The following is a 21,371-nucleotide window of genomic DNA, read 5'->3' on the forward strand; positions in this document are numbered from 1 at the left end:
GTGGCCTGTTCTACCTGAGCTCACTGGGAGGTGCTCACCAGCTCTGAGGCAGGCAAGAAGTTGGTAACAGGTGATTTTTTATTTCCTCATGTACCTAGAAACATCTGCAGAGTAGCATCCCCTCATACAATACCTACTATACACTCAGCAAGACAAGAGGCAGGCTTGGAAAAATCATCCACTTAAAATAAAGCAGTTAAAAAAGCCCCGTAGAGTTATTTTCTTACAGGCCAGACATCAAAATGCAGAGAGATTATAAGGCCACAAAGACTGAGGTAGTGTCAGGGATTTAACTTGCTTTGGAGACACCAGTCCAGTACCCACAATCACTACAGGAGGAACTTGTCTCTGCTGGATATTGGTAACAGCCACTTACAAATTTCAGCTAGAAGAATCTGTGCATTAAGTTTTTGTTGTATTTTAATGTCGTGATGATATTGTTCTTGAGGCAAAATTGAGGCATAATTGTTCTTCATTAGAGATCTCTGTGGTGTGATCTCTAGAGGTTCCTTCCAACCCCCACCATTCTATGATTCTGTGTAGAAATGCGTGTGCTAGTTTCACAAAGCTCAAACAAACGTTACAATGAGACATATAATGAACATCAAGCTCTGCACTGCAGAGGGTTTGCCATTATCCAAGGTCCTTAACTGACTAAAAATGATGTTAACAAAAAACCCAAAGCCCAGAGCAATTATTTTATGTCACGACTGCTGTTGCTAAGAATGAAAAGGGCCATTAGAGATTCTTCTATTATTTGATTGACCTACTTCAGCCAATACTGCCAATAGAAATGCCCAATACTGTCAAATCATTGGAAGCTAAAGTCAATCAGTATTCCTTTGAACAGCATCATCCATTCTTGCAGATGTCTTTGGAAATACACTTGAGATGCACAATCCTACTACAAAAAAAAGCAGCTCTGAATAAAGTGTGCTGAATAGGATTTACAGGCTGTCTTCAGAGCTACCTGGGTAGTGGGTTTCATTCTAGGGTAGGTTTTTAATGGTGGGAAAAACAGTATATTGTGGATGTTTTGTTGAAATTCCAGTTTTAGATATTAAAAAATGTATTTACTGTCCAGATAGAAAATGATTTCTGGAAGCTTGAAAATGATTTCTGGAAGCTTGAAAATGCTTCTGGCAACCAGGCATTTTCACAGGCTCTTTAGACTCCTAATGAAGAAGCAGGCTGATGAAGAAAGCTTTGATCAGCTCCATTTTTACTTCTAAACTCATGTAAAGAAAAAAATATCTTATTCTCAGGTTCTTTGGGACTCTTCCAGTGCTCCTGGCTGAGGCAGAACTCCAACTAAGCTGCTGACAATTGTTTCAAGTAAAAAAGCCATTGGCTTGACTGTATCTTGTTATAGTCATTGTGTCATGAGAATGGAAACAGATGAGCATTGAAACAGTACTGGAATATTTAGAAGTTCAGCATGCTCAGACAAATCTTCCTTTCTCATGTCTTGGGCAACCCCATGGAGGCCCAGAGGGACTTTATTGGGAACAATCATGGTGGAACGAGAACAAGGCGATCAGATTCTGAGAGAAGGATTTCTTCCAGGGATTTCAGATACAAAATCTGTTGTGCCAGATGAAAAGGCATTTGTAACTTGGACAAATTCGATCATGTATTCCACAAAAAATAGTTCAAAGCCCACCATGGAACTACAAGTTGGATTTTTGTGGTGTTGTGTAAGTCTAACTTAAAATGTCAGTGAGACAACCCCAGAAATGTGAATGTTCATTTTGTTTTCCAGAATAGGCTACCAGATTCCACTGTTTGCTGGCTTCTGCATCATGTTTGTGTCAACAATCAGTAAGTGTTCACATCTTACTTGGTCTGGCCCTAATGCAACTGGGAATTCTTCTTGTAGATGTTGAGGGACTGATTTCCAAGGCGAATTTAAGGGTGGCTGCTCCTCCCTTACATCCATGTAGATGATGCACATCTATGAGGATGGTGGTGGTGACGAGATTTGACAAGTATGCTCTTATGAATGTGGTCTAAAGGATTCACAACCTTCCATCCCACCTCAGCTGACCTCTTCCTTAGCTGAACCTTTCTTTCGTGTTCTTGTGACCTGACAGTTTAAAACTGATAGCCATGAGAGGGCTGTTTTGCAAGGACCTTAACAACCAGCTATCATAGGGGCTTATCAGAAAGATTGTGAGGCTGCAGTGGCTCACGAGTAGAGTATGAGTCAACAGTATGATAGGTGTTGTTTAAACATTGCTGTGGGATGTGCAAACAGGAGCAGAGCCTGCAAGTCAGCAGAGATCGTTTGTCTGCTCTAAATGACACTGATAAGGCCTCAGCTGGTGCTTTATGTTCAGTTTTGGCATGGCACTTAAGTAGTGGCCCAGATGGAAAGAGCACAGGGGAGAACATCAAGCATCATCAGAAGCCTGTGAAGGATGATGAAAGACCCAGGTTTGCTTCAGAAGGCAGATGTATCAGAGGCTATGACAAAAAGGAAAAGAACAAACAGTTTTCCATGTCTACTGTACATAAGAGGAGGGATAATGAGCTTAAAACTGCATGAAATAAAATTTAGGTGAAGTATTAGGAATATATTTCTGACAGCAAGTGGACTGTCCCAAAAAGCAGGGTGGAGCATGGGGTAAAACCTGCTGGGGAGAGATCGAAAGGCACCTCCTCCTCAGGTGCAGTTTCTCTGGTGCTGTGCTGTTGGGAGGATCAGGAGCTTGCCACAGCCCTTGAATGGGTGCAGCTGGCTTCTCTGCACCTTCAGCCAGCTGCATGGCACAGCATCCACTGCAGAGCTGGCAACACCCATGTGAAACCCCTCACCACCCATTTCCTTATTTGAGGAACCATAGGTGCATGCATGCTAAATCCTGCCTTGCCTGAATGCCTGGAGCTTCAGGCTGGGCTGCATTAAGTGGAGCACTGACAGGAGGCAAGGCTGGAAAGAAAGGTCTTATTACTCCTTCTGTGTGTAGCTGAATCAGAGCAGGATGTAATCAAATCCCAAGTAATTAGTTAAAAGTGCTGGTGCGCTTGCCTCCTGTTTTCCCAGGAGGCTTAAACACCTGAGAGCAATTCAACACTGCCACATCTAAATGCAATAAGAGAAAATAATGCAGTTAGCATTGAAAGTGGCACAAGTGACTGTAAACACTTGACTGCATTTCAGGAAGTTTTTGTGATAGTTTAAAGAAATCTAACTTTTTAACCTAGTTAGGGTTAATCCAATTTGAAAAATGTACCTCTTTTTCTTTCCTGTAGTGTTTGCCTTCTCTGGAAGCTACACGTTACTGTTTATTGCCAGGTCTCTTCAAGGAGTGGGTTCCTCTTGTTCTTCAGTGGCAGGTAAGAGAAGAGATGACAGAATGAAATGCAGAGCATCCATTCTGTCATTTTCTAACATTCTCTGAGTTGTATTTTGTCTGCACATTCAATAATTAATACCAAAATATTCAATTAAGTCAATTCCATGGGGATTTTTTCGTGTCCCTTTTATATGAGGTAGCTCAAAATCAGATGTCTTTTCAGACATCCTTGGTATTTGGGCTGCAGTAAGGCAGAGCAAAATGAACTGCACTCTCCCTGGGATTTCTGCATGTGCATCTTCAACACTTCCATTTTAAAGGTCATCAGGAACTTATGTTGGTGCTTATTATAGTAGGGACAGCGGCTCTGCCTGTTACTGAAATTTATGTTATAAAATGTTCTCAAGGACTTACTATACTGTTTGCCAGTCTGGATAAGATTTCCAATACAAGGTTAGAAGTTTGACATGAGTAGGTGAAACACAATATGGATTTTCAGCCCAAGCTCAGACTGAGACTGGAGAAAAGGTGATTCATTAGTGTTAGAACATCTCACAACCTTTCCTTTGAAAAAATTCCCATGCAGGAATATAAATTTAGCTCACAGGATGAAGAGAGTTTTAAGTCAATAATGTGTCTTTTGGCCTCCTCAGGAAATTTTGCCTTTCCAAGTTGGGCTGATCTGTCAGCAGGGTTCACATACATTCCATAGATACTTTAAAAGAATTTGGCAGCTGGATTCCTCCCAGGTTCTTTTTGCCAGGGCTTTTGCTCCAGCTGGGCAGCACTGCTTGGGGCAGCTGGGGAGACTGAATGCCCCAGACCGAGCGTTCCAACTTGGAGCTAGAAGCACCTTAAGCTTCAGATGGGTTTGAAGCTGAGCAACAAGCACTGTGTAGGGAGAAAGATTTAAGCCTGAATGAGTAGTGGGAAGAGTGGGGATGTAGCTAAGGGAGCAGGCAGGGACTGGAATGAGAAGACCAATGGGAAAGGCAAAGACAAGCAAGAGAGGTAGAGACAAGAAAACCCCTCTTTTCTCCTTGTACCAGTTAAGGTTGCAAGTTTTGCTTTCCAAAGGGAAGACGTGCCAGAATCAAAGTTATCATTCAGCTTCAGCTCAGTCCCTGTGCAAGTGTGTACCTTGAGATATGGCTTTTGGGTGAATACATGACTTTTTCTTTCCACAGACAGCCTATAAAATAGAGCAGGAAAGGCCAAGAGATCGTCTAGTCTGCTCCCTTCCTGAAGGCAGAATCAGCTTTGTGCCTGTCATTCCTCATGCATACTTGACAAACATGTTCTCAGAAGCCTCCAGAAATGCCCTCAGCATCTAGCTTTGTGCTTAAGTACTTTTATAGTCAGGAAGTCTTTTGTGATGTCTCATCTCTCCTTACTGTCATGTAAACCCACTTCTGCCTCCTGTGCTTGAGAAAACTTGAAGAGCAGCTTTATTCTTTATCTTTATGCCTCTTTTTTTAAAAATGGCAAGATTATTACCACATCTCACACCATTTTTCTCCTCTCTGGTTTTAAATTGAGAGTCCTGCAGTTGTCATTCACAGATATGTTTTCCCAGCCATTTCTCACCTTCGTTGCCCTTCTCTGGCTATCCCCAGTCACCCCCACCTTTCCTCCTGTGCTGCACCAGCACCAGACCCAGCACTCAGAAGAAGCTTTGCCTCCTCACAACAGCAATGAGAATCCCTTCACATATCTCAGAGGCAAAGGCAGTTTTCTGTACTATTGCTGCCAATCAGTCATTTACTCACCCCTGCAATCTGATCGTTCCTACCGTGGTGTAAAACTTTGTGTTATTCTCTTTATACTGCCTTCTATTTTGTTCCAGACTTATTTATTTGAACCTTACAAATGCACTCTGAATTCTGATATGGTCCTTTAACTTGCTCTTGAGCTGTTCATGCAAAGCATCTGATGTCATCCACAAGTTTCTAAGCATGTCCATCCCCACAGGCCCTCTGCTCTTGTGCTACACCTGATGGATGGTATTCACTTAATGGTCAATCATGGAATATTTTGCTTTCATTTTTCTGGCTCACTGCATAGTTGTGGACACTGATGATGGAGTCCTACTTAAACCTTGATTTGACAACAGAATTCTTGGTTTCTGTGAGGACTTTCCTGTGCCATTGACACCTACAGTGTCTGAATGCTTCATAGAAAACGCAAGTAAATTAGGCTTCATGTTTCCTTTGGTGAAATGAAGGCTCATGATCAAATGCAGAAGTGAGGTGTGTCAAGATAAAGCTCAAAAGAATCCTTTCATTTTGGATGCTGAACTTCAGCAATCAGCTTAGCATAATACCTCATGCCCAGAGCACAGCTAGCACTGGCCACAGTGACAGCCGGGAGTCCTCCCCAGACCTTTGTGTCAACTGCCCTGGTTATAAATAAGAGGTAGTGAATACTTATCAAAAGCTTTGTTTCACCTACTTCAAAAGCATCATCTAAAAGCTCAGTGAAAAAGACAGGGACAAAGTAGCTATCAAATGTGAGCATGTTAAGTCACCTGTATAATACTGTACAATAGAAAATGGTCTTGGAGACCATTTACATTTGCCAAACCTCCTTTTTGCTTCAAAGTGAATCCCACGTGGAAGAGAGATTCTCTATGTAAGCACAAATATATATATATCTACATACCTGCTGTCATGCCTGTATAATGTTTAGTAAGACTGGCTGAACACTGGCTCTAAACTGCCTGATTTTGTGTGGTGCTTTTGAAAATGTGCTTATTTTTTTCTTTTAGGGATGGGTATGCTTGCCAGTGTCTATACAGATGATGAAGAGAGAGGCAACGCCATGGGAATTGCACTAGGAGGCCTTGCCATGGGAGTATTAGGTCAGTGAGATGGAAGCTCTGCCCACATCTCTCAACCTGCCCAAAGCATGTACTTGTGATCTAGGAAAGCAGCAGAAGCCTCTTTGTTGAGTATAACATTGGTTTTTCCCACAGCAGCACATATACATTTCATTTATCATTACATTTATTTCAGGCAATAATCACTGATATGATTGGGATTTGTTTTCATGGAGACTAAAGAACATGTTTATCACCATGATCAATGAGCTTTGTGTTTCTGTATGGGGGAAGGGGGTTAAATGGAGGGTTTTGGTTCCTGAGTGCCAAGAGCAGGATGCTCAAATGCTTGCAGGGGATGTTTATTCAGAGATGTGGCTTCACAGCCGTGCCCTTTTTTTTCTCCCTGGCAGTGGGCCCACCTTTTGGGAGTGTGATGTATGAGTTTGTGGGGAAGAGTTCTCCTTTCCTGGTGCTGGCAGCACTAGCTCTGTTGGATGGAGGTCAGTAAATAAGAAGAGTCAATATCACCAAGTAGCACATCCCTTATCACCACCATCTAACCCCCTTCTTGAACCGATGTTACAGTGTGGATTTCTTTTCACAGCTGTTCAGTTATTTGTTCTGCAGCCATCCAGAGCACAAGCAGAAGTAAGTATTACACTTATTAAACACTCTAGGCAATGGATGGTACTTGGCCTTTCCTAATCCCAGGCTTTTGTTTCCTAGAGTCAGAAGGGGACACCGTTACTGACACTTCTGAAGGACCCATATATCATTATTGCAGCAGGTACCAGATCCTTTTTGTTTTCCCTTTAATCCAACTGTTGGTGTTATATCTCAGGCTGAGCTGGTTTAACAATACTGTCGCTTGCTGGTTTCATTTACATAAAGTTCAATGAACCAGCTGGTAATACAGGATGAATATACCAGTAGAAAGTTTGAAATGTAGGTGTTTTTGCAGCTGAAAGGATGCTCATGACTTGAGATTGTGTGCTAAGGCATTGAGATGTGGCCATGAAACCTTCTATGAGGCAAGTGAGTAGGGTCAAGGCTTTTGGAGGCGTGGATTGCCAGCACATCACAGGCAGGTGTGAGGGAGTAACACCCATCTTTGTTTCTGTTTGAAGAGGGAGTGAGTTTGGTCACAAGAGCATGGATTTTACCTGGGAAAAGCTCTGGGCTGAATGGTGAATGGGGTTTGGTGTTACATCTGTCATTTGTCTAATGAGTCTTTCTGTCTCAAGGGAAGTTTGCCTTCTTGCATTGTTTGGTTGTATGTTTGCAATTAAGCCTGCCCCTTCTTAATATCCATAACAGAGGTGAAAAGAGATCCTAATTTTTACAGTTTCATTCCTTAATCCTAACCTGCTTGTCTGAGAAAGCAGTGCTTCCAGGCATTTTATGGATTTGCTGTTTCTTGGTGACTTTAAGGAATGACCATTAGCCTCACTCTCTGACTAGATCCTTGGTCAAGCTGTAACTCAAGTTACACAAACACTTTTGCTTGAGAAATTCTTGGAGCACTAAACTTTCACAGAAGTATTGATGGGAAAAGAGTAGGCAAGACAGTAGTTGTCATAAGAGATCAGACCTATCATTCATCTAATTCAGTACCTTTTCTCTTACAGTGCATAAAGCAGGTGCTGCAAAGTCAGGTCCATCTATCATATAAAGTAGATTTCTGGAGAGCAATGCAATTCCTGCCAAGGTCTAGTCTGTGATAGAACTGGGTTTAAACCACAAAATATGACCTGGGGATTGATTTCAAGAAGTATTTTGCCTGAAAACGATAGCTGCTTATGCCAAACTAGTCTTTGCCAAGGAAGAGGAAAAGGTTGTAAAGATCACGGATTCCACTATCTTGATCATGTCCAATGTCTGCTGGGAGCAGGGATGGACGTTCTTCCCATCTTCTAACATATTTGCATGGCATCCAGTTTCTGTGGCATTCAATTTGTGCAGCTATTCTCTTCTGTACAGCTGTTTCAGCTGTTGTTTCAGGACTCTGTAAAGCAGGTACAGCACCCAGGGACTGCCTTTCAGGACAGAGACTGCCCAGAGCTTTGATGGTGTGGAGGATGTTGATGTTCTCTAATCTCTTCTCCCCGTGCTTTATTTCCCTTGCAGACCAAATCTGTGGTCTTTTTCAGAGCTGACAGCCAAATACCAATTAGAAATTCAGACTTTTTTTATGGCCTACCCAGGGCACATCAGTCCAAATGCAGATTTCTTGATGCACCAGGAACACTCTTTAACTGTTAATTGCTTCAACTGGGAAGTTGTTGCTTCTTACAGTGAAAAGGTTTGAATGTTTCATTTGCTTTCAGTTACTCCAAAAGAAGATTGGTATTTTCCTTGCTCTGCTTTCTACAATGGGAACTTCTGTGTCTTATACTAGCAGGGAAAGGTGGGCAAGCAGTTGGTTGGGATGGCAGAGCTGGCTCCATGCTCAAACACCCTGAGGCAATCAGTGGAGGCATCCTGCTGCATTTCTCCATATCCAAGCCAGGACAGTGTCTTCTGCTTCACAAGGATGTTGTGAACATAGATGTTCAACCCTTTGCTGTGTATGATGGTCAGATACAACGATTAGAGAGGAGAAGGATAACAGTATAGTTAGGTTTGCACTGCTCAGGGAGATTAGAGGTTTTGAATAGCTTTTAAGGCAGTTAACTACCTCATTAACAAAATGTCTGCATCTTTAGTGGGCTGACTTGTTAACCACAAGTAAAATCCAGGGACATTTTAGGCGTGCTGCACACGGCACAGCAGTTTAAGTAGCTTTTTGCACTCTGGATTTAGGTACACTAATTTCATGGTATAAACTCCAATTCCATCTCCTGAGCGTGAGTCACTTGAGTCATAATTGTTTGTATTCTCAAAGTACAAGCACTTTCTGACCAATTTGGTTTATCTCTAGCACAATATGACTCTTTAATACAAAGTGTCTTGCACTCAAGCATGGAGTTCCAATCTCCTTCCTGAAAGCAAAGCTTTTTACCTTGATAAACACATACTGCCTGTGAGTTAATAGCATTGACTGTCACGACAGGAGGCCAGTGCTCTCATTCACTCCCTGTATATCACAGTCCTTACAGCCAGTCCTGCTGCCTGCTCACCTTCAGTGCCAGCAATAGCTTTTTCTGTGGCCACTCCTGAGTCATGGTGGGGAAGTCACAAAGATGTGGGTGTCAGAGGAATGGGACCGCATGATATGGCAAACTCACATGAAAACCTTGGCAGGAGAAGGGAGTCAGAGTCTGTATTTACTCACATTCCCCATGTGGCTTGTGTCAGAGGTGATGCTTCAGAGTCAGTGACATCAGTACTCGCTGACCCAGGCAAAAAGGATGTTACTGATGTTTTTTGGCACTGGTGGTAGGAGCACAGTGAATGAAGTCCGTGGCATTCTCACTGACAGGGATTAAAGAAACTTCAGGTGCTACCAAGTGACAAAATTGCACTGACAGACAAGGTGGTTTAAATGATGAGATTTAAAACCCAGAGTTGAGACAGATGTCATCCTGAGCATGTGGGTTCCTGAGAACCCACTTGCAACATCTTTTCACTGGGTACCTGCTTCTTCACAGCAAACTAGCAGGTTCACAACCCAATTGCCAAATCTGTGGCATTCTGCCAAAAGCCAACTGGGTTTGCAGCTACAGAGGTGAGATCCAGATGGAAGGCTTGGAATTTCACACCTCCTAGGCAATGCAGGATATTTAATTTAAAGACAAAACAGTGTAGGATTTGTGCCTTTGAGATATGGCACTCTGAAGAGGGGTGCAAGACACACCAAAAAGATATTTTCTCTTCTGTTGGGGAAGCTTTGCTAAGGCACTACAGTCTTTATTGGACTTGAGTTTGTAGAGTAGCAGCTCAAGCTCTCACTTTTCTTTTGGGGCATGTCATCAAGACCTGAAGTACCTTTGTAATCACGTACCTGACTGCTTTGCTAAGCTTTGGTGGTGCTTCCTGACCTAATGAGAAAGAGATGCCACACACACGTTCATGCATGCTTGTTTCTCATTTCTCTGTGGAGTTCAAGAGTGGAATAAGATCTTTTCTGTTTAAACCATCTCTGTTAGAATGGCCCTGCACTTTGTGTGGCCTGGAATGCTTTTCCAGCATCAAGGAAGCCTCTCAAGTGCAGCAAATTTTGGCTTAGGACAGCCTCAAGGTTTTTAATGCAGACTCCTTACAGACTCTATGCTAGTGGGAGCTTGCAGCAGAGTGGAAAGGTTAGTTTTAGCTCTAACCTTTCATCTGTGGGCTAAAGCAGTGCTGAACTGTTGCTCCTTGCCCTGGAAGGGAGTGAGCCAGCTAGCCTGGAAGTTCATTTTAGGAATTGTGGATACACAGTCTAATATACTGTGACAGGTTTGAGCAAAGAATGACATCAGTGCTCATTTTGTTTTCAACTGGATGATGAGGAACTTGTTCCAGGAGAAATATTTCTCTGACCTAGCACAAATTAAATCTGAAAGAAAAGTAAAACTGTGATGGTAGAGTCTAGAATATTTTCTTAGTTTCCTAAATTTCAGAGATAATAGATACTGGGAAGAAAAGTGGGAACACAAGTTTGAGGTTGTCACTCCTAGTGACTTCCAAACTCCCTCGAAAGGCATTTTGCAAGGGATGAGCAGAGAGAATGTGTCCCATTGCCCTGCATTAGACTTTGACTGCTTCATGTTTTTTGTCAAGAAGTGGGAAAGGATCTCAAATCCAAAGAAATTCAATGGAGTTTAGTAATCCCTGTACTAGAGCTGAAGTGCACATCTGAGGATAGACAAAGTTGACACAAACCCACTGGAGTCTGGATCTGTGGGTGGTGGCATAGGGCAAAGCTGAGCTGGAGGGCAAGACTGAATCAGCACTTCCACTGCTTGTTATCCTTTGTGTCTGAGTGACCAAAGGTCCAGAAATTCAAAGGAAGCATTTGAAATTCATAGCACCAGGCAAGCTCAGCCAGAGCCACGCTTTGCTGCATGGCCTTAGTGGCTGCTAGCTATAGCATCTCTACACAGAGTTCCCTTTTGTAGAGGACAGACATCTCCTGGGTTGTCTCATGGTATTTTTAGGATTGAGACCCTCACCATCTCACTGTAGTCACTCTCAGATGGCCGAGGCGTAGGGTCAGAGCCTGTGCCTCTTACACAACAAGGCTCCATTTTTGCCTCAAGAGACTAGATAAAGACCAAAAGACTGTATAATCATGCTAATCAATTTGTACAACAGTCAGACCTCATGAACTTTCCAAATGTCATCAAGCTCACTGCAGACTTTCACGTTATGAAAACAGCTTAACCTTTATTGTAGAATTTCTAGGAGAATGGAAATGCAGAGAAAGTTAGTCTTCAGTGATTTTACATTCTGTTCTGTTTCATATTAAGCAACACTTGATGCAGGACAAATAGCACTGTAAAAATGCAATGTTTTTTTGTAAAAAGCATCTATTGGTGTGGCTCTTTGTTCACTTTTCTTTCTCCTCCATTTTCTTTAAGGATCAATCTGCTTTGCAAACATGGCAATTGCTATGCTTGAACCAGCACTACCCATCTGGATGATGGAGACCATGTGTTCCAAAAAGTGGCAACTTGGTAAAGTACAGTATATTATTTTGTCTAATGATTGTCTCATTTCTGGTCCTGTTCATGATGGTCTCCTTACATGTTTCAGGATAGGCTTTCTTTTTGGACTGTCTTTCAATTGTCAGTGTTATACCTGCACAACTGCAAACATCAGCTTGAAAGGAAAATAGGCAGTGTATTGATGCTGTTTTAATAGAGGCTGCAATAAGAGGCAATGCTCACCTTGCAAGGAGAAATAGATACAGGCAGCCTCAGCCCTGGGCTTGTCCTGGTTCCTCTGGCAGCAAGTGCAGGGAAAAAATATTCCACTGGGGTTTTTCTCAGTGGGATCCATCCTCAGTTCCTAGTTTGTATTGCCAGCAGCAGGCAACCACAGAAATCTGCAGCAGGGGCACTATGTTTGGTGCAGAGTATGCTCATGCCAACACATGCTCTTTCCGAGGCTGCTCCAGATAATGTCTGGAAGAAGGATGGACTTTACTTAAAGTGTGGCCACCAAGGGCATGAGGAGCCCTTGCCCTTGGATTTGGTAGATTTGACACCCTTTCAGTGGTTACTTAGTCATCTCATTCAACAGATTGCAAAGGGAGAGCCCCAACTTATAACCTGTAACAGGGACACGGGCTTGGGAAACCAGTGTCTACAGGCAAGCTTGAGAATTTGTCCCATCTATCAAGTTAGACTAGAGAGTAAAGTTGGGGTAGTTACTTTTGAGTTGAACAGGAGGACAAAGTCTGGGTTTTTTTCTAACTGACAGGACAAGGTATAATGGGCACAAACTGGAACATAAGAAGTTCCACTGGAACATGAGAAGAAACTTTGCTGTGAGGGTGAGGCACAGGCTGCCCAGAGAATCTGTAGAGCCTTCTTCTCTGGAGGTTTCCAAATGGGCCTGGATGCTTTCCTGTATGATCTGATGGAGGTGAACCTGCTTTAGCAGGAGATTGGGCTGAATGATCTCTAGAGGTCCCTCCCAATCCCTGCCCTTCTGGGATTCTGTGGACTGCCAGTGAGCATCAAACTGTGTGAGAGAGGTCAGTGTGAATAGTCTTGAGCGAGGGATGCCTGCCTCTGTGTGCCACAGCACATTGTGCTGATCCTCCCTATCCATCTGCCTGCTCTTTGCCATTTTAACAGGCTGTAGGAAAGAGTTATGGTTACAAACACAACATATATCTATTTGATAAAGTTAATGAAGTGTCCTGTGCTGTGGCATTTCAGGGGGGTATTTTTTTAACGTCAATACATGGTGTTTGAAAGAAAAATCCTTTTGATGCTGGTTTAATGTCATTTTCATAACTGATATCCCTGCTGTATGTTAATGTGGGTGTCCCTACACCATATAGAGAGTACAAACCTTGGTTTTGATTAATGTAGCTCAGATCTAGGGTGGCCATAGGCAGCAGTCCTTAATGTGCTGCTAAGCTGCTGAACACAGTGGTGACTGCTACCCTGTAACACAGCAAAATCCACACACAAACTTGCATGGTTCAAACTTCACCAAGCAAAAGAAAGGTCGATTATTTACCTCCTTCACATTACTGTTTCATATTGCTGGTGCAATGGAAATGAGATTTACAAACCTTTTAGTTGAACAGAGGTTCCTAGAAGGAAAATACCCATTTAAAATTCAGACTAATTTTGCCCCTTAATGACTTAAGTAATTGATCCCATTACACTTTGTCTGATCTGACAGCATTAATTAAAGTTTTTAAGCCTCTTAAATTATATCTTGAACCACAGGGTTTTAAGCAAATGGTTATCTAACCCAATTTGGACATCCAGCTGTTTGAAGCACGATCTGAAGAAGGTAGAAAACCCTCATCACTTGATCAATTAACCTCACTATGCATAAAGCTTATTTAGAAAATGACAGCTCTGCTTCAGTATCCCACCACTTACACACCAACCTGCAAGTCTTACTAAACAAGCCCCTGCAGGATAGTTCTCTTACCATTGTCAAGCTCTGCTCTCTGTGACCATTTGGTATAAAAAGACAGCTCCAAGCAGGACAGAAGTCGCTGTGGTTACACAGGTGAAAGTGTTTCTCTGCAGCATGGCCATTGTAACCCACATGGATTTTAATCACAGGATATTGCTGTGCTAAAAATCACTCCTCTTTTTTTTTTTTTTATTATTCTTCTGAGTATCAGAAAGATATGAAGATGGATAGGCAGGAAATGAGAAAATGTGTGTTGCCTTGGTGAAAGATGAGCAGCATATACACTTCAAGGTGACGGTTTGCTTGCGTACCGTAATGTCAAGGCTGCTTTCTAAATCTGAACTCCCTGATTTAACAGTGGCTGAGTGGAAGGCTTGTCATGGCATGTGCTAGTATGTCAGACTTCTCCCCAGTTTTGTCAGGTTTATTTTCATTAAGAAGATGCAAAATTTACCAGGAAGAACAGAAAAATAGCATGTCTTATTTCTCCCAAGACACCTGAACTGTTCAATGCTGTTGCACAAGGATGCAGCATTAAGCACAGCTGCCCCACTCCTCTGCCTCTCAGATATTTCTCCTACACTCTCTTCTCCTCAAGAGTAGCCTCTGCCCTCACACTGGTGCTCTCCAGGCAGCCAAGGCAATGGCACACCATGGTCTCTGGTAGTATTTCTTCCTTTGATGTGTCTCCTCGGGCTGGGTCCTACCTTGTGACTTCCGTACAGGGAGAAGATGAATCCTCCAGTACAGGCTCTAATTGGCTTTTAAACCAGAGATATTTCTAGCCACCATGCAGCCAGCATCTACTCCAGCAACAGCCACTGCTGTGGAAACATCAGACTATAAAAAAATTGCTGGTCCAAACAGTATGTCTTTGTGAGTGGATGTGGGGAAAATGGGAGGGTCCAGATACCTTCTAGATACCTTCCCAGCTAGAGACAGAGGGAATTTAGTTAGGTATCCTCATCTGTAAGTCCTTATAGGTAATAAGTTTTTAAAATTTAAACCAATAACAGGTTATTTTTTTTAACAGTCAATATGTTTCTAGTCAATTTAATAGCACGATTTTAAAGTTTCCTCACCTTTACTTTACCTTACTTGGCTTTGGCTGCTGTTGACCAAGGACCACGACCTCAACACGATGCCTCCCGGCATTCCCAGGCTTTGGAGAGAGTCTGTGACTTGCAAAGCCACTGCAGCAGTCCTGCTGTCCCCTCCTCCAGGGAGGGATTAGCTCCCCCCTTGACCATCCTGGGCCTGCTGCATGTGTTGAGCATATGCTCCATAAGCCATGCAGCCGCAAAAGAGTTGCTTCCCTTGACCTATCCCAAAGCTTGCTGTAGTTAGATGCAAACTTTTTGCTCTTTGTTGTTCCTTCCCCTCTCCCATACCAGTCCTTGTAGCTGATGCTGAAAAGCTCTTTTCAAAGGCATCACATCTCTCCCACACTTCATAGATGATGCCCTTAGATTGCATGAGAAGGCTGCAACAAACCGGATATTTGATTTCTTTGGGGGGAGGGAATTATGCACAAAGAATCTATTAGATGTGTTCAAATCAAAACTGCACTGTCTGGAATTTATTAGTTCCTTCTAACACTTCACCAAAATCTTTGCTGATAAGACATCTCATTTGTATTTTTCAGGAGTTGCTTTTCTTCCAGCCAGTATCTCTTATCTCATTGGGACTAATCTTTTTGGGATACTTGCCCACAAAATGGGAAGGTATGCTTCATTTAAAAATACTAATAATGTTCCAGTCTGCTCATGTAGCATTGCCAGTGTTTGCCAGCACAGTTTATTGATGATGGTGAACATTAAAGTTTGTTCTAGAGTCGCTTTTTGGAACACGTTGTTACTTTGGTTGTGTAACTTGGCCTTGCAGAGGGGACTTTGAAACGTTCGAGATCAGCTCCACCCTCTCAGTATCCCCATCTCTGAGTGATGTTTCTTCTTTGCTAGGTGGCTTTGTGCTTTACTCGGGATGTTGATCGTGGGAATAAGTATTTTATGCGTAAGTAGAAGATCATGGGATTTCCAAACCATCTGAATGTTTGTGTGTTCATCTTCACATCAACTGGGCAATCTTGCCCCCTGAGATTTTGCTGCAGTTTCTGCTTTACAATACTGTATTAAACAATGTGGAGTTAATAGGTTCCAGATTGGAGTTTTGAGTGCTTTCAAAATTCAGTGTTTCAATAATTTTGACAGAAGACTGGCTCTGAAAAGAGGAAAACAATCCTTTTTTCCCCCCTTTGAGCTGTCACTCAGCAGCTTATTATTGCTCCTAATAGTAAACGTGTCAGTGGTTTAGTGGCACAGTTGTCTGAAACAGTAGCCCAGAACAAGGACCAGACTCTTAACTTGCACAGCTGTACCAGGCATGCCATAACTACTGTGAGAATGCATCTTGGAAAGAGAAAAGTAACTTCCATTAGCATGTCAGTGTAACTTATTTAACTGCTTGAAATTTCCTTTATAGGTACCATTCGCTAAAAACATTTATGGCCTCATAGCACCAAATTTTGGAGTTGGATTTGCCATTGGTAAGATAAATTAACAGTGATTTCTTACAGTCTGCTGGTTATGTAAATATGATTTTAAATGAAGTTACATGGAAAATTAGTCTTGGTGCTGTTCTGATCTGACAGTAGTGAAGCCTGAGCTGTGGCCCAAATCAGTTGGTAAAGAGAACTAAGGCTTAGGCAGTTTGAACCAGGCTGCTGTTAAAGACAAGCTGGATTCTGAAGTCTGTCCAGAATTGCTCCATCGACCTAAACAGCTCATTCAAACTGGCCATGAATTTGTGCCTTGTTTTCAGAAATAAAGCCAAGCACCATCCAGGAGCCATAGTCTTTCCTGTTGTGGGCAAAAAAAAGAAATGGCCATTTTTTTCACATTAAAAAACCCCAACACCAGTCTTAATAATTATTTGCCCATCAAATAATAGGAATTCCAAAGCCCACGTGCATGTATTCTTCAGGTACTATGTGTGACCTTTGCTTGTGCTGGACCACACAGCCCCAGGCTAGAGTGGGTGCCAGGGCTTGGTTTTCAGCATGTGGCTGGTCAGCAAATGCTCTGGGGCATCTTCATGCACGAGGGATGTGTGGTTAGGAAAGAAGTTACAGGCACAACTACATATCCCCAGTATCCCAGTAGTTTTGGCAGCTGTCCTGTGCAACTGAAGTGTGGCTCAGATGTCATGTTAAAATCACTGTCATAGTTTTCATTGACTGGAAGCTAATGCAGCCTTTGCATCCTGTTTTAGCATATAGTTGGCCAAGATTTTAACAGGAAAAAAACCCCAACCAAAGTACTGTATTATCCTGAGCTGTGTTTCCCTCCATCTCTCCCAGGAATGGTGGACTCCTCCATGATGCCAATTATGGGCTACCTCGTAGATCTGCGTCATGTGTCTGTCTACGGCAGCGTGTACGCAATAGCTGATGTTGCCTTTTGCATGGGCTTTGCCATAGGTAAGTCCAGCCTTTTCCTGCCTATAATGAACAGTTAAGAGAATAGGCCACGATGCCAGGTGTGAATCCCAGTGGCATCCACAGGCTTTATGAGCAGAGGGATCTTATATTCTACAAGAAATGGAAGCAGAGGGAATTGTGTTCAGCATCTGTTCCCCTCCTCTGCGGTGATACTGTGCTCAACTTTGCTAGCTATAAGAGGCTTGAAGCTGTCAGGCACTGAGCACAAATAAGATATCCCCAGGAAAGGGGCCTGAGACCCTTCAGAACTAACACTACAGCTGTGGTCCTGATACTTCCCTCCACAGACTAACTCCCCACTGAGCCCCTGCCTCCTTGAGTGCATGACTGAGATGCCCCTAGGAGCATCTCTAATTTCTTCAATGAATGGGGAGTATGGAGCCAGGGAAGGTTTATGTTATAATTACAAACATGTCTTTCCATTCCTCAAATCAATTTGCAAAGCAGGAGTTTTGGATATAAAATTACCTTTGTTTAAAGTGACTGCTGCAAACTTTGCATCCGAGTGATTTTTCAGAGAAGGGGTTTATTTACACCAGGTCCGTCTGCCGGTGGGGCCATCGCAAAGGCCATTGGGTTTCCGTGGCTCATGACCATTATTGGGATTGTGGATATCCTCTTTGCTCCCTTGTGCTTCTTCCTTCGAAGTCCACCTGCCAAAGAGGAGAAAATGGTAAGTGTAACGTGGTTGTGTGGTTTTTGTTTTCCAGTGAAACAAATGGTAACTTATTTCTGCATCTTTACCTTTGATTTCTCCAAAATGGGACCAGCACAGTTCATTTCTCCCTCAAGCATCATCTTTGGAACGACCTCTCCCTGTTTTTTATGTCTAAGATGTGTAAAGAAAAGCTTTTTCTTAGTTACACATAACTAAAGTCAAGATTGACTTGAGCCCAAACTGTAGTAGCTGGTTGTTTATTCAGGTGAAAGTGTCATTTTGCATAACCATGGTCTCACTGCAGCAGCACATCTCTGCAAGGTCAGGACAGAACCTGCTCCATGTGCTGCTCACGCTTTGTATGTGCATGAGCAGAACAGGTGGTAGAGAAGTGAATCTTGCTGAAACAGTGGCGTATGTGAGGCCAGAGACCTTTCATTTTGCACATATTTGGACTGCAGAATGCCAGAGATTCCAGTTAATCCCTTGTCATGACCTTTGCAGGCTGCAGAGATTTCTGTTATTCTTTGGTTACACTGCCTAAGACCAAGGAACAGAAAGACAGAAAAAACAGAAGCTGCTGTTGTTTGCCAGAGTTATGAAGTTTATCATGTGTGTGCCTGGGCACTGTCAGGGTTTCACTTGTAACATGGTAATCACTGGAGGGACAGGATCTCTCCCCATGGCTTAGGCACCTCCCAGTATCTGCCCCCCAACAGACCTTTAATGCAAAGCATCTCCTGTTCCCACAGGGGCTTGTGGCAGTGAACTTCTGTGCCATTTCTTTTGGGTTTCAAAGGAGTGAGGAGAGCCCCTACTTTGTGTGCTTTGTGTAACTCATTAGAAACTAGATTGATGATTAGAATCAGTTTGGTTGGAAAAGACCTTCAAGTTCATGAAGTCTAACTTCACACTGCCAAACCCACCACTAACCCATGTCCCCCAGCTCCACAGCTGTGCACTATCTCCAGGGATGGGGACTCTTCCACCCCCCTGGGCAGCCTGGGACAGGAGCTAAAAATCCCCACAAGGAAAAAGTTCTTCCTAATGTCCAACATAAACCTCCTCTGGTGCAACTTGAGGCCATTTACTCTTGTCTTATCACTTGCTATTTGGGGAAATGGATCAACCCCCACCTCATTCCAACCTCCTGACAGGTAGTTGCAGAGAGTGCTCATGTCTCTCCTCAGCCTCCTCTTCTCCAGGCTGAACACCCCCAGGTCCCTCAGCCATTCCCCATCAGACTGTGCTCCAGACCCTTTCCCAGCCCGTCTCTGGACACATTGATCACATTCAATGTGAAATATGCTACACAACTGCTCTAAGTTCAGATATTGGATTGTACTAGGTAAAATTCACCCCGAAGAATATTGTAGCTGGAATACATAATACTTGTGCTGGAATACTGGTTCAAGTAAGGTAACAGAAATTTGCTAGTAATGTCTTTGGGGTCAAGATCCCACCTCACACAGCCCTATGGACTTGATTGATACACACTGAAAGCAGCCTGGGTTCTACTTTCAGGGAGGAGAGGTGAATCCCTGCATGGTGGATACAGTCAGATGACTATGTGGGAGTCTAGGCCCCAGATCTCAGCTGGATGCTAAGCAGAAATGCTAATACTCACCTTTTGTTTTCTTTTAGGCAATACTCATGGATCACAACTGTCCTGTGAAAACAAAAATGTATACTCAGAACAACATCCAATCCTACCCCATAGGTGATGAAGAAGAATATGAAAGTGATGAATAACATGAAAAGCCATATCACATGTTTTGGTGTACAAAATGCAGTCTTTCCTGTGAAACATCTCATCCAAAAATAGGTTTTAGTTGTCTTGTACATTTAATAGTGAAATGGTCAGAAAAACACCAAAGGTATATTGTTCCTCACCCATGGTTATAAAGCAGACTGCTAACTGCCTTATAAGGGGGGAAAAGCTTTTCTAGAGGATTTGTATAGTGGTAATCTTTATTTTGTGTATTTAATTTTATTGGATATTATACTATTTTTTATTAAATGTGCAGTATAAATCTGTATAAACATGTGAATTTTAACCTTGTTTTTAAAGTCAACTCACTGACATAGGAGTTTTCATATTTGGAGCCAAGAGCCTTGGGTCTTATCTAATTGGAAGGAGAAAAAAACCAAAAAGCAAAGCTCCAAGAAAACCTATCCCATTTGCATCTTTTAAAATCATACCCTGGTCAGTACCTTGAGAGGAGCTGAAGGCTGGAATTCAGAGTGTGGATGTCACTGTCACTTTCTTTTATCATCCTTAGGTTATATATTAGTAAAATTTAAGACAGTGCTTCTTTGCCAATTAAGAAAAAAAAGAGTTATCCCTGAACCACTCATGGTTTGTTGGAGGAAACAGTATTTTAAACAGATTAGTGTACTGCTGTTAGCCAGTACTATTATTGAAGTGTTAGTTAGTTAACCAGTTGTGCAATATGAACCCCAAAACACACACCGCCAAACAAAGAAGTTATGAACGTGCCCTGTTCCTCTCTCAAAGGAAACATAAGAACAGCATAAAGATACTTATAGTATTTCTATCTTTTCAATCTTTTAACACTTTTCAACTTTGTTTTAGATGCATATTAAGTAGCTGGTTAAAAGCTGCAGTATCACAGCTATTTAGTCTTAGTATGTACTGAAAGTAAGCTGAGGAGCAGTTCAGACAAACACCTCTTTTACATGCAGCTGCATACACAGCTAGAAATTTAACATATATTTATTTTTAAAAAAGGAGTTAAAATATCAACGTTGTTTAAAATACAAGAAACAAAGAGACCTGATTGTTGCCAGTGTCTCTTCATGTTTGGGGACACAGCCTAATAGAGGTGAAGCACTGTATAAGGTAGTACCTACCTGCACTGAGAAAAACCAGGCTTTGAAAGCAAGCATTTTGAAACAATCCCCATGTCCTTATCACCCGTGGTGTATCTTTTCATTTGTAAAATTAAAATCTTTATGTGCCTTCTTTCATGTAATTGCAGATGCTTTATGTACTACAGCATAGATACTATGTTTACATATAGTTTTGTAAAGCATATATACTATGGTCAGAAAATATGAGAGATATAGTGGATCAGACTTCACCTATTGCTTTGTCAATGATTATGCATCAAAATAAAGTTATCTGAAAGAAATCTATCATCTATTGTAATAAAGTAAAAAGACTTAAAAAAAGACAGTCTCCCTCATGATTTGTCTTGTGCATTGTGTTTTGCTGTCTAGTGCAGGGGGAAGAGACCAACAAATATTGTGGGTCATGGGAAAGCACTCCTCATTTCTAATCCCTTTGTAACTCAGAACAAACATAAACACACATAACTTGTGTATAACCAGGGCAGCTTCCACAATCAGTCCATCACATGGCTGCTGACCTGACATTTAACTTTGTGGAAATGGATAAGGCCAAAAATTTGCAGTAGCAGGGACACCCCTGTATGTCCTTTAAATAGAGGTGAGGATTCTGAGAAAACATCACAGGAGACTTAAATGGTGTGAAAGACCAAGTAACATGGCCTATGGTTGACTTAAAAAAATCCACTT

At 42.3% G+C, this 21,371-nt stretch overlaps 1 protein-coding gene across 2 annotated transcripts in view; it reads left to right on the forward strand.

Annotated features, from left to right (window-relative positions):
• SLC18A2 (solute carrier family 18 member A2) overlaps nt 1-20,985 on the forward strand; it is a 28,935-nt gene extending 7,950 nt beyond the window's left edge. For both annotated transcript variants that reach the window (XM_062001656.1, XM_062001655.1), the window contains exons 4-16: nt 1,763-1,821; nt 3,256-3,339; nt 6,067-6,159; nt 6,531-6,620; nt 6,725-6,768; nt 6,847-6,907; nt 11,625-11,720; nt 15,299-15,377; nt 15,615-15,666; nt 16,135-16,198; nt 17,012-17,131; nt 17,692-17,825; nt 19,455-20,985. In XM_062001656.1, coding sequence (XP_061857640.1) covers nt 1,763-1,821; nt 3,256-3,339; nt 6,067-6,159; nt 6,531-6,620; nt 6,725-6,768; nt 6,847-6,907; nt 11,625-11,720; nt 15,299-15,377; nt 15,615-15,666; nt 16,135-16,198; nt 17,012-17,131; nt 17,692-17,825; nt 19,455-19,562 — 1,084 coding nt within the window. In that variant the 3' untranslated portion in view covers nt 19,563-20,985. The remainder of the gene's footprint in view (nt 1-1,762; nt 1,822-3,255; nt 3,340-6,066; nt 6,160-6,530; nt 6,621-6,724; nt 6,769-6,846; nt 6,908-11,624; nt 11,721-15,298; nt 15,378-15,614; nt 15,667-16,134; nt 16,199-17,011; nt 17,132-17,691; nt 17,826-19,454) is intronic.
• The last annotated feature ends 386 nt before the right edge of the window (nt 20,986-21,371 follow it).

The sequence above is a fragment of the Colius striatus genome, chromosome 8 (genome assembly GCF_028858725.1).
Source record: "Colius striatus isolate bColStr4 chromosome 8, bColStr4.1.hap1, whole genome shotgun sequence".
Lineage (NCBI taxonomy): Eukaryota > Metazoa > Chordata > Aves > Coliiformes > Coliidae > Colius > Colius striatus.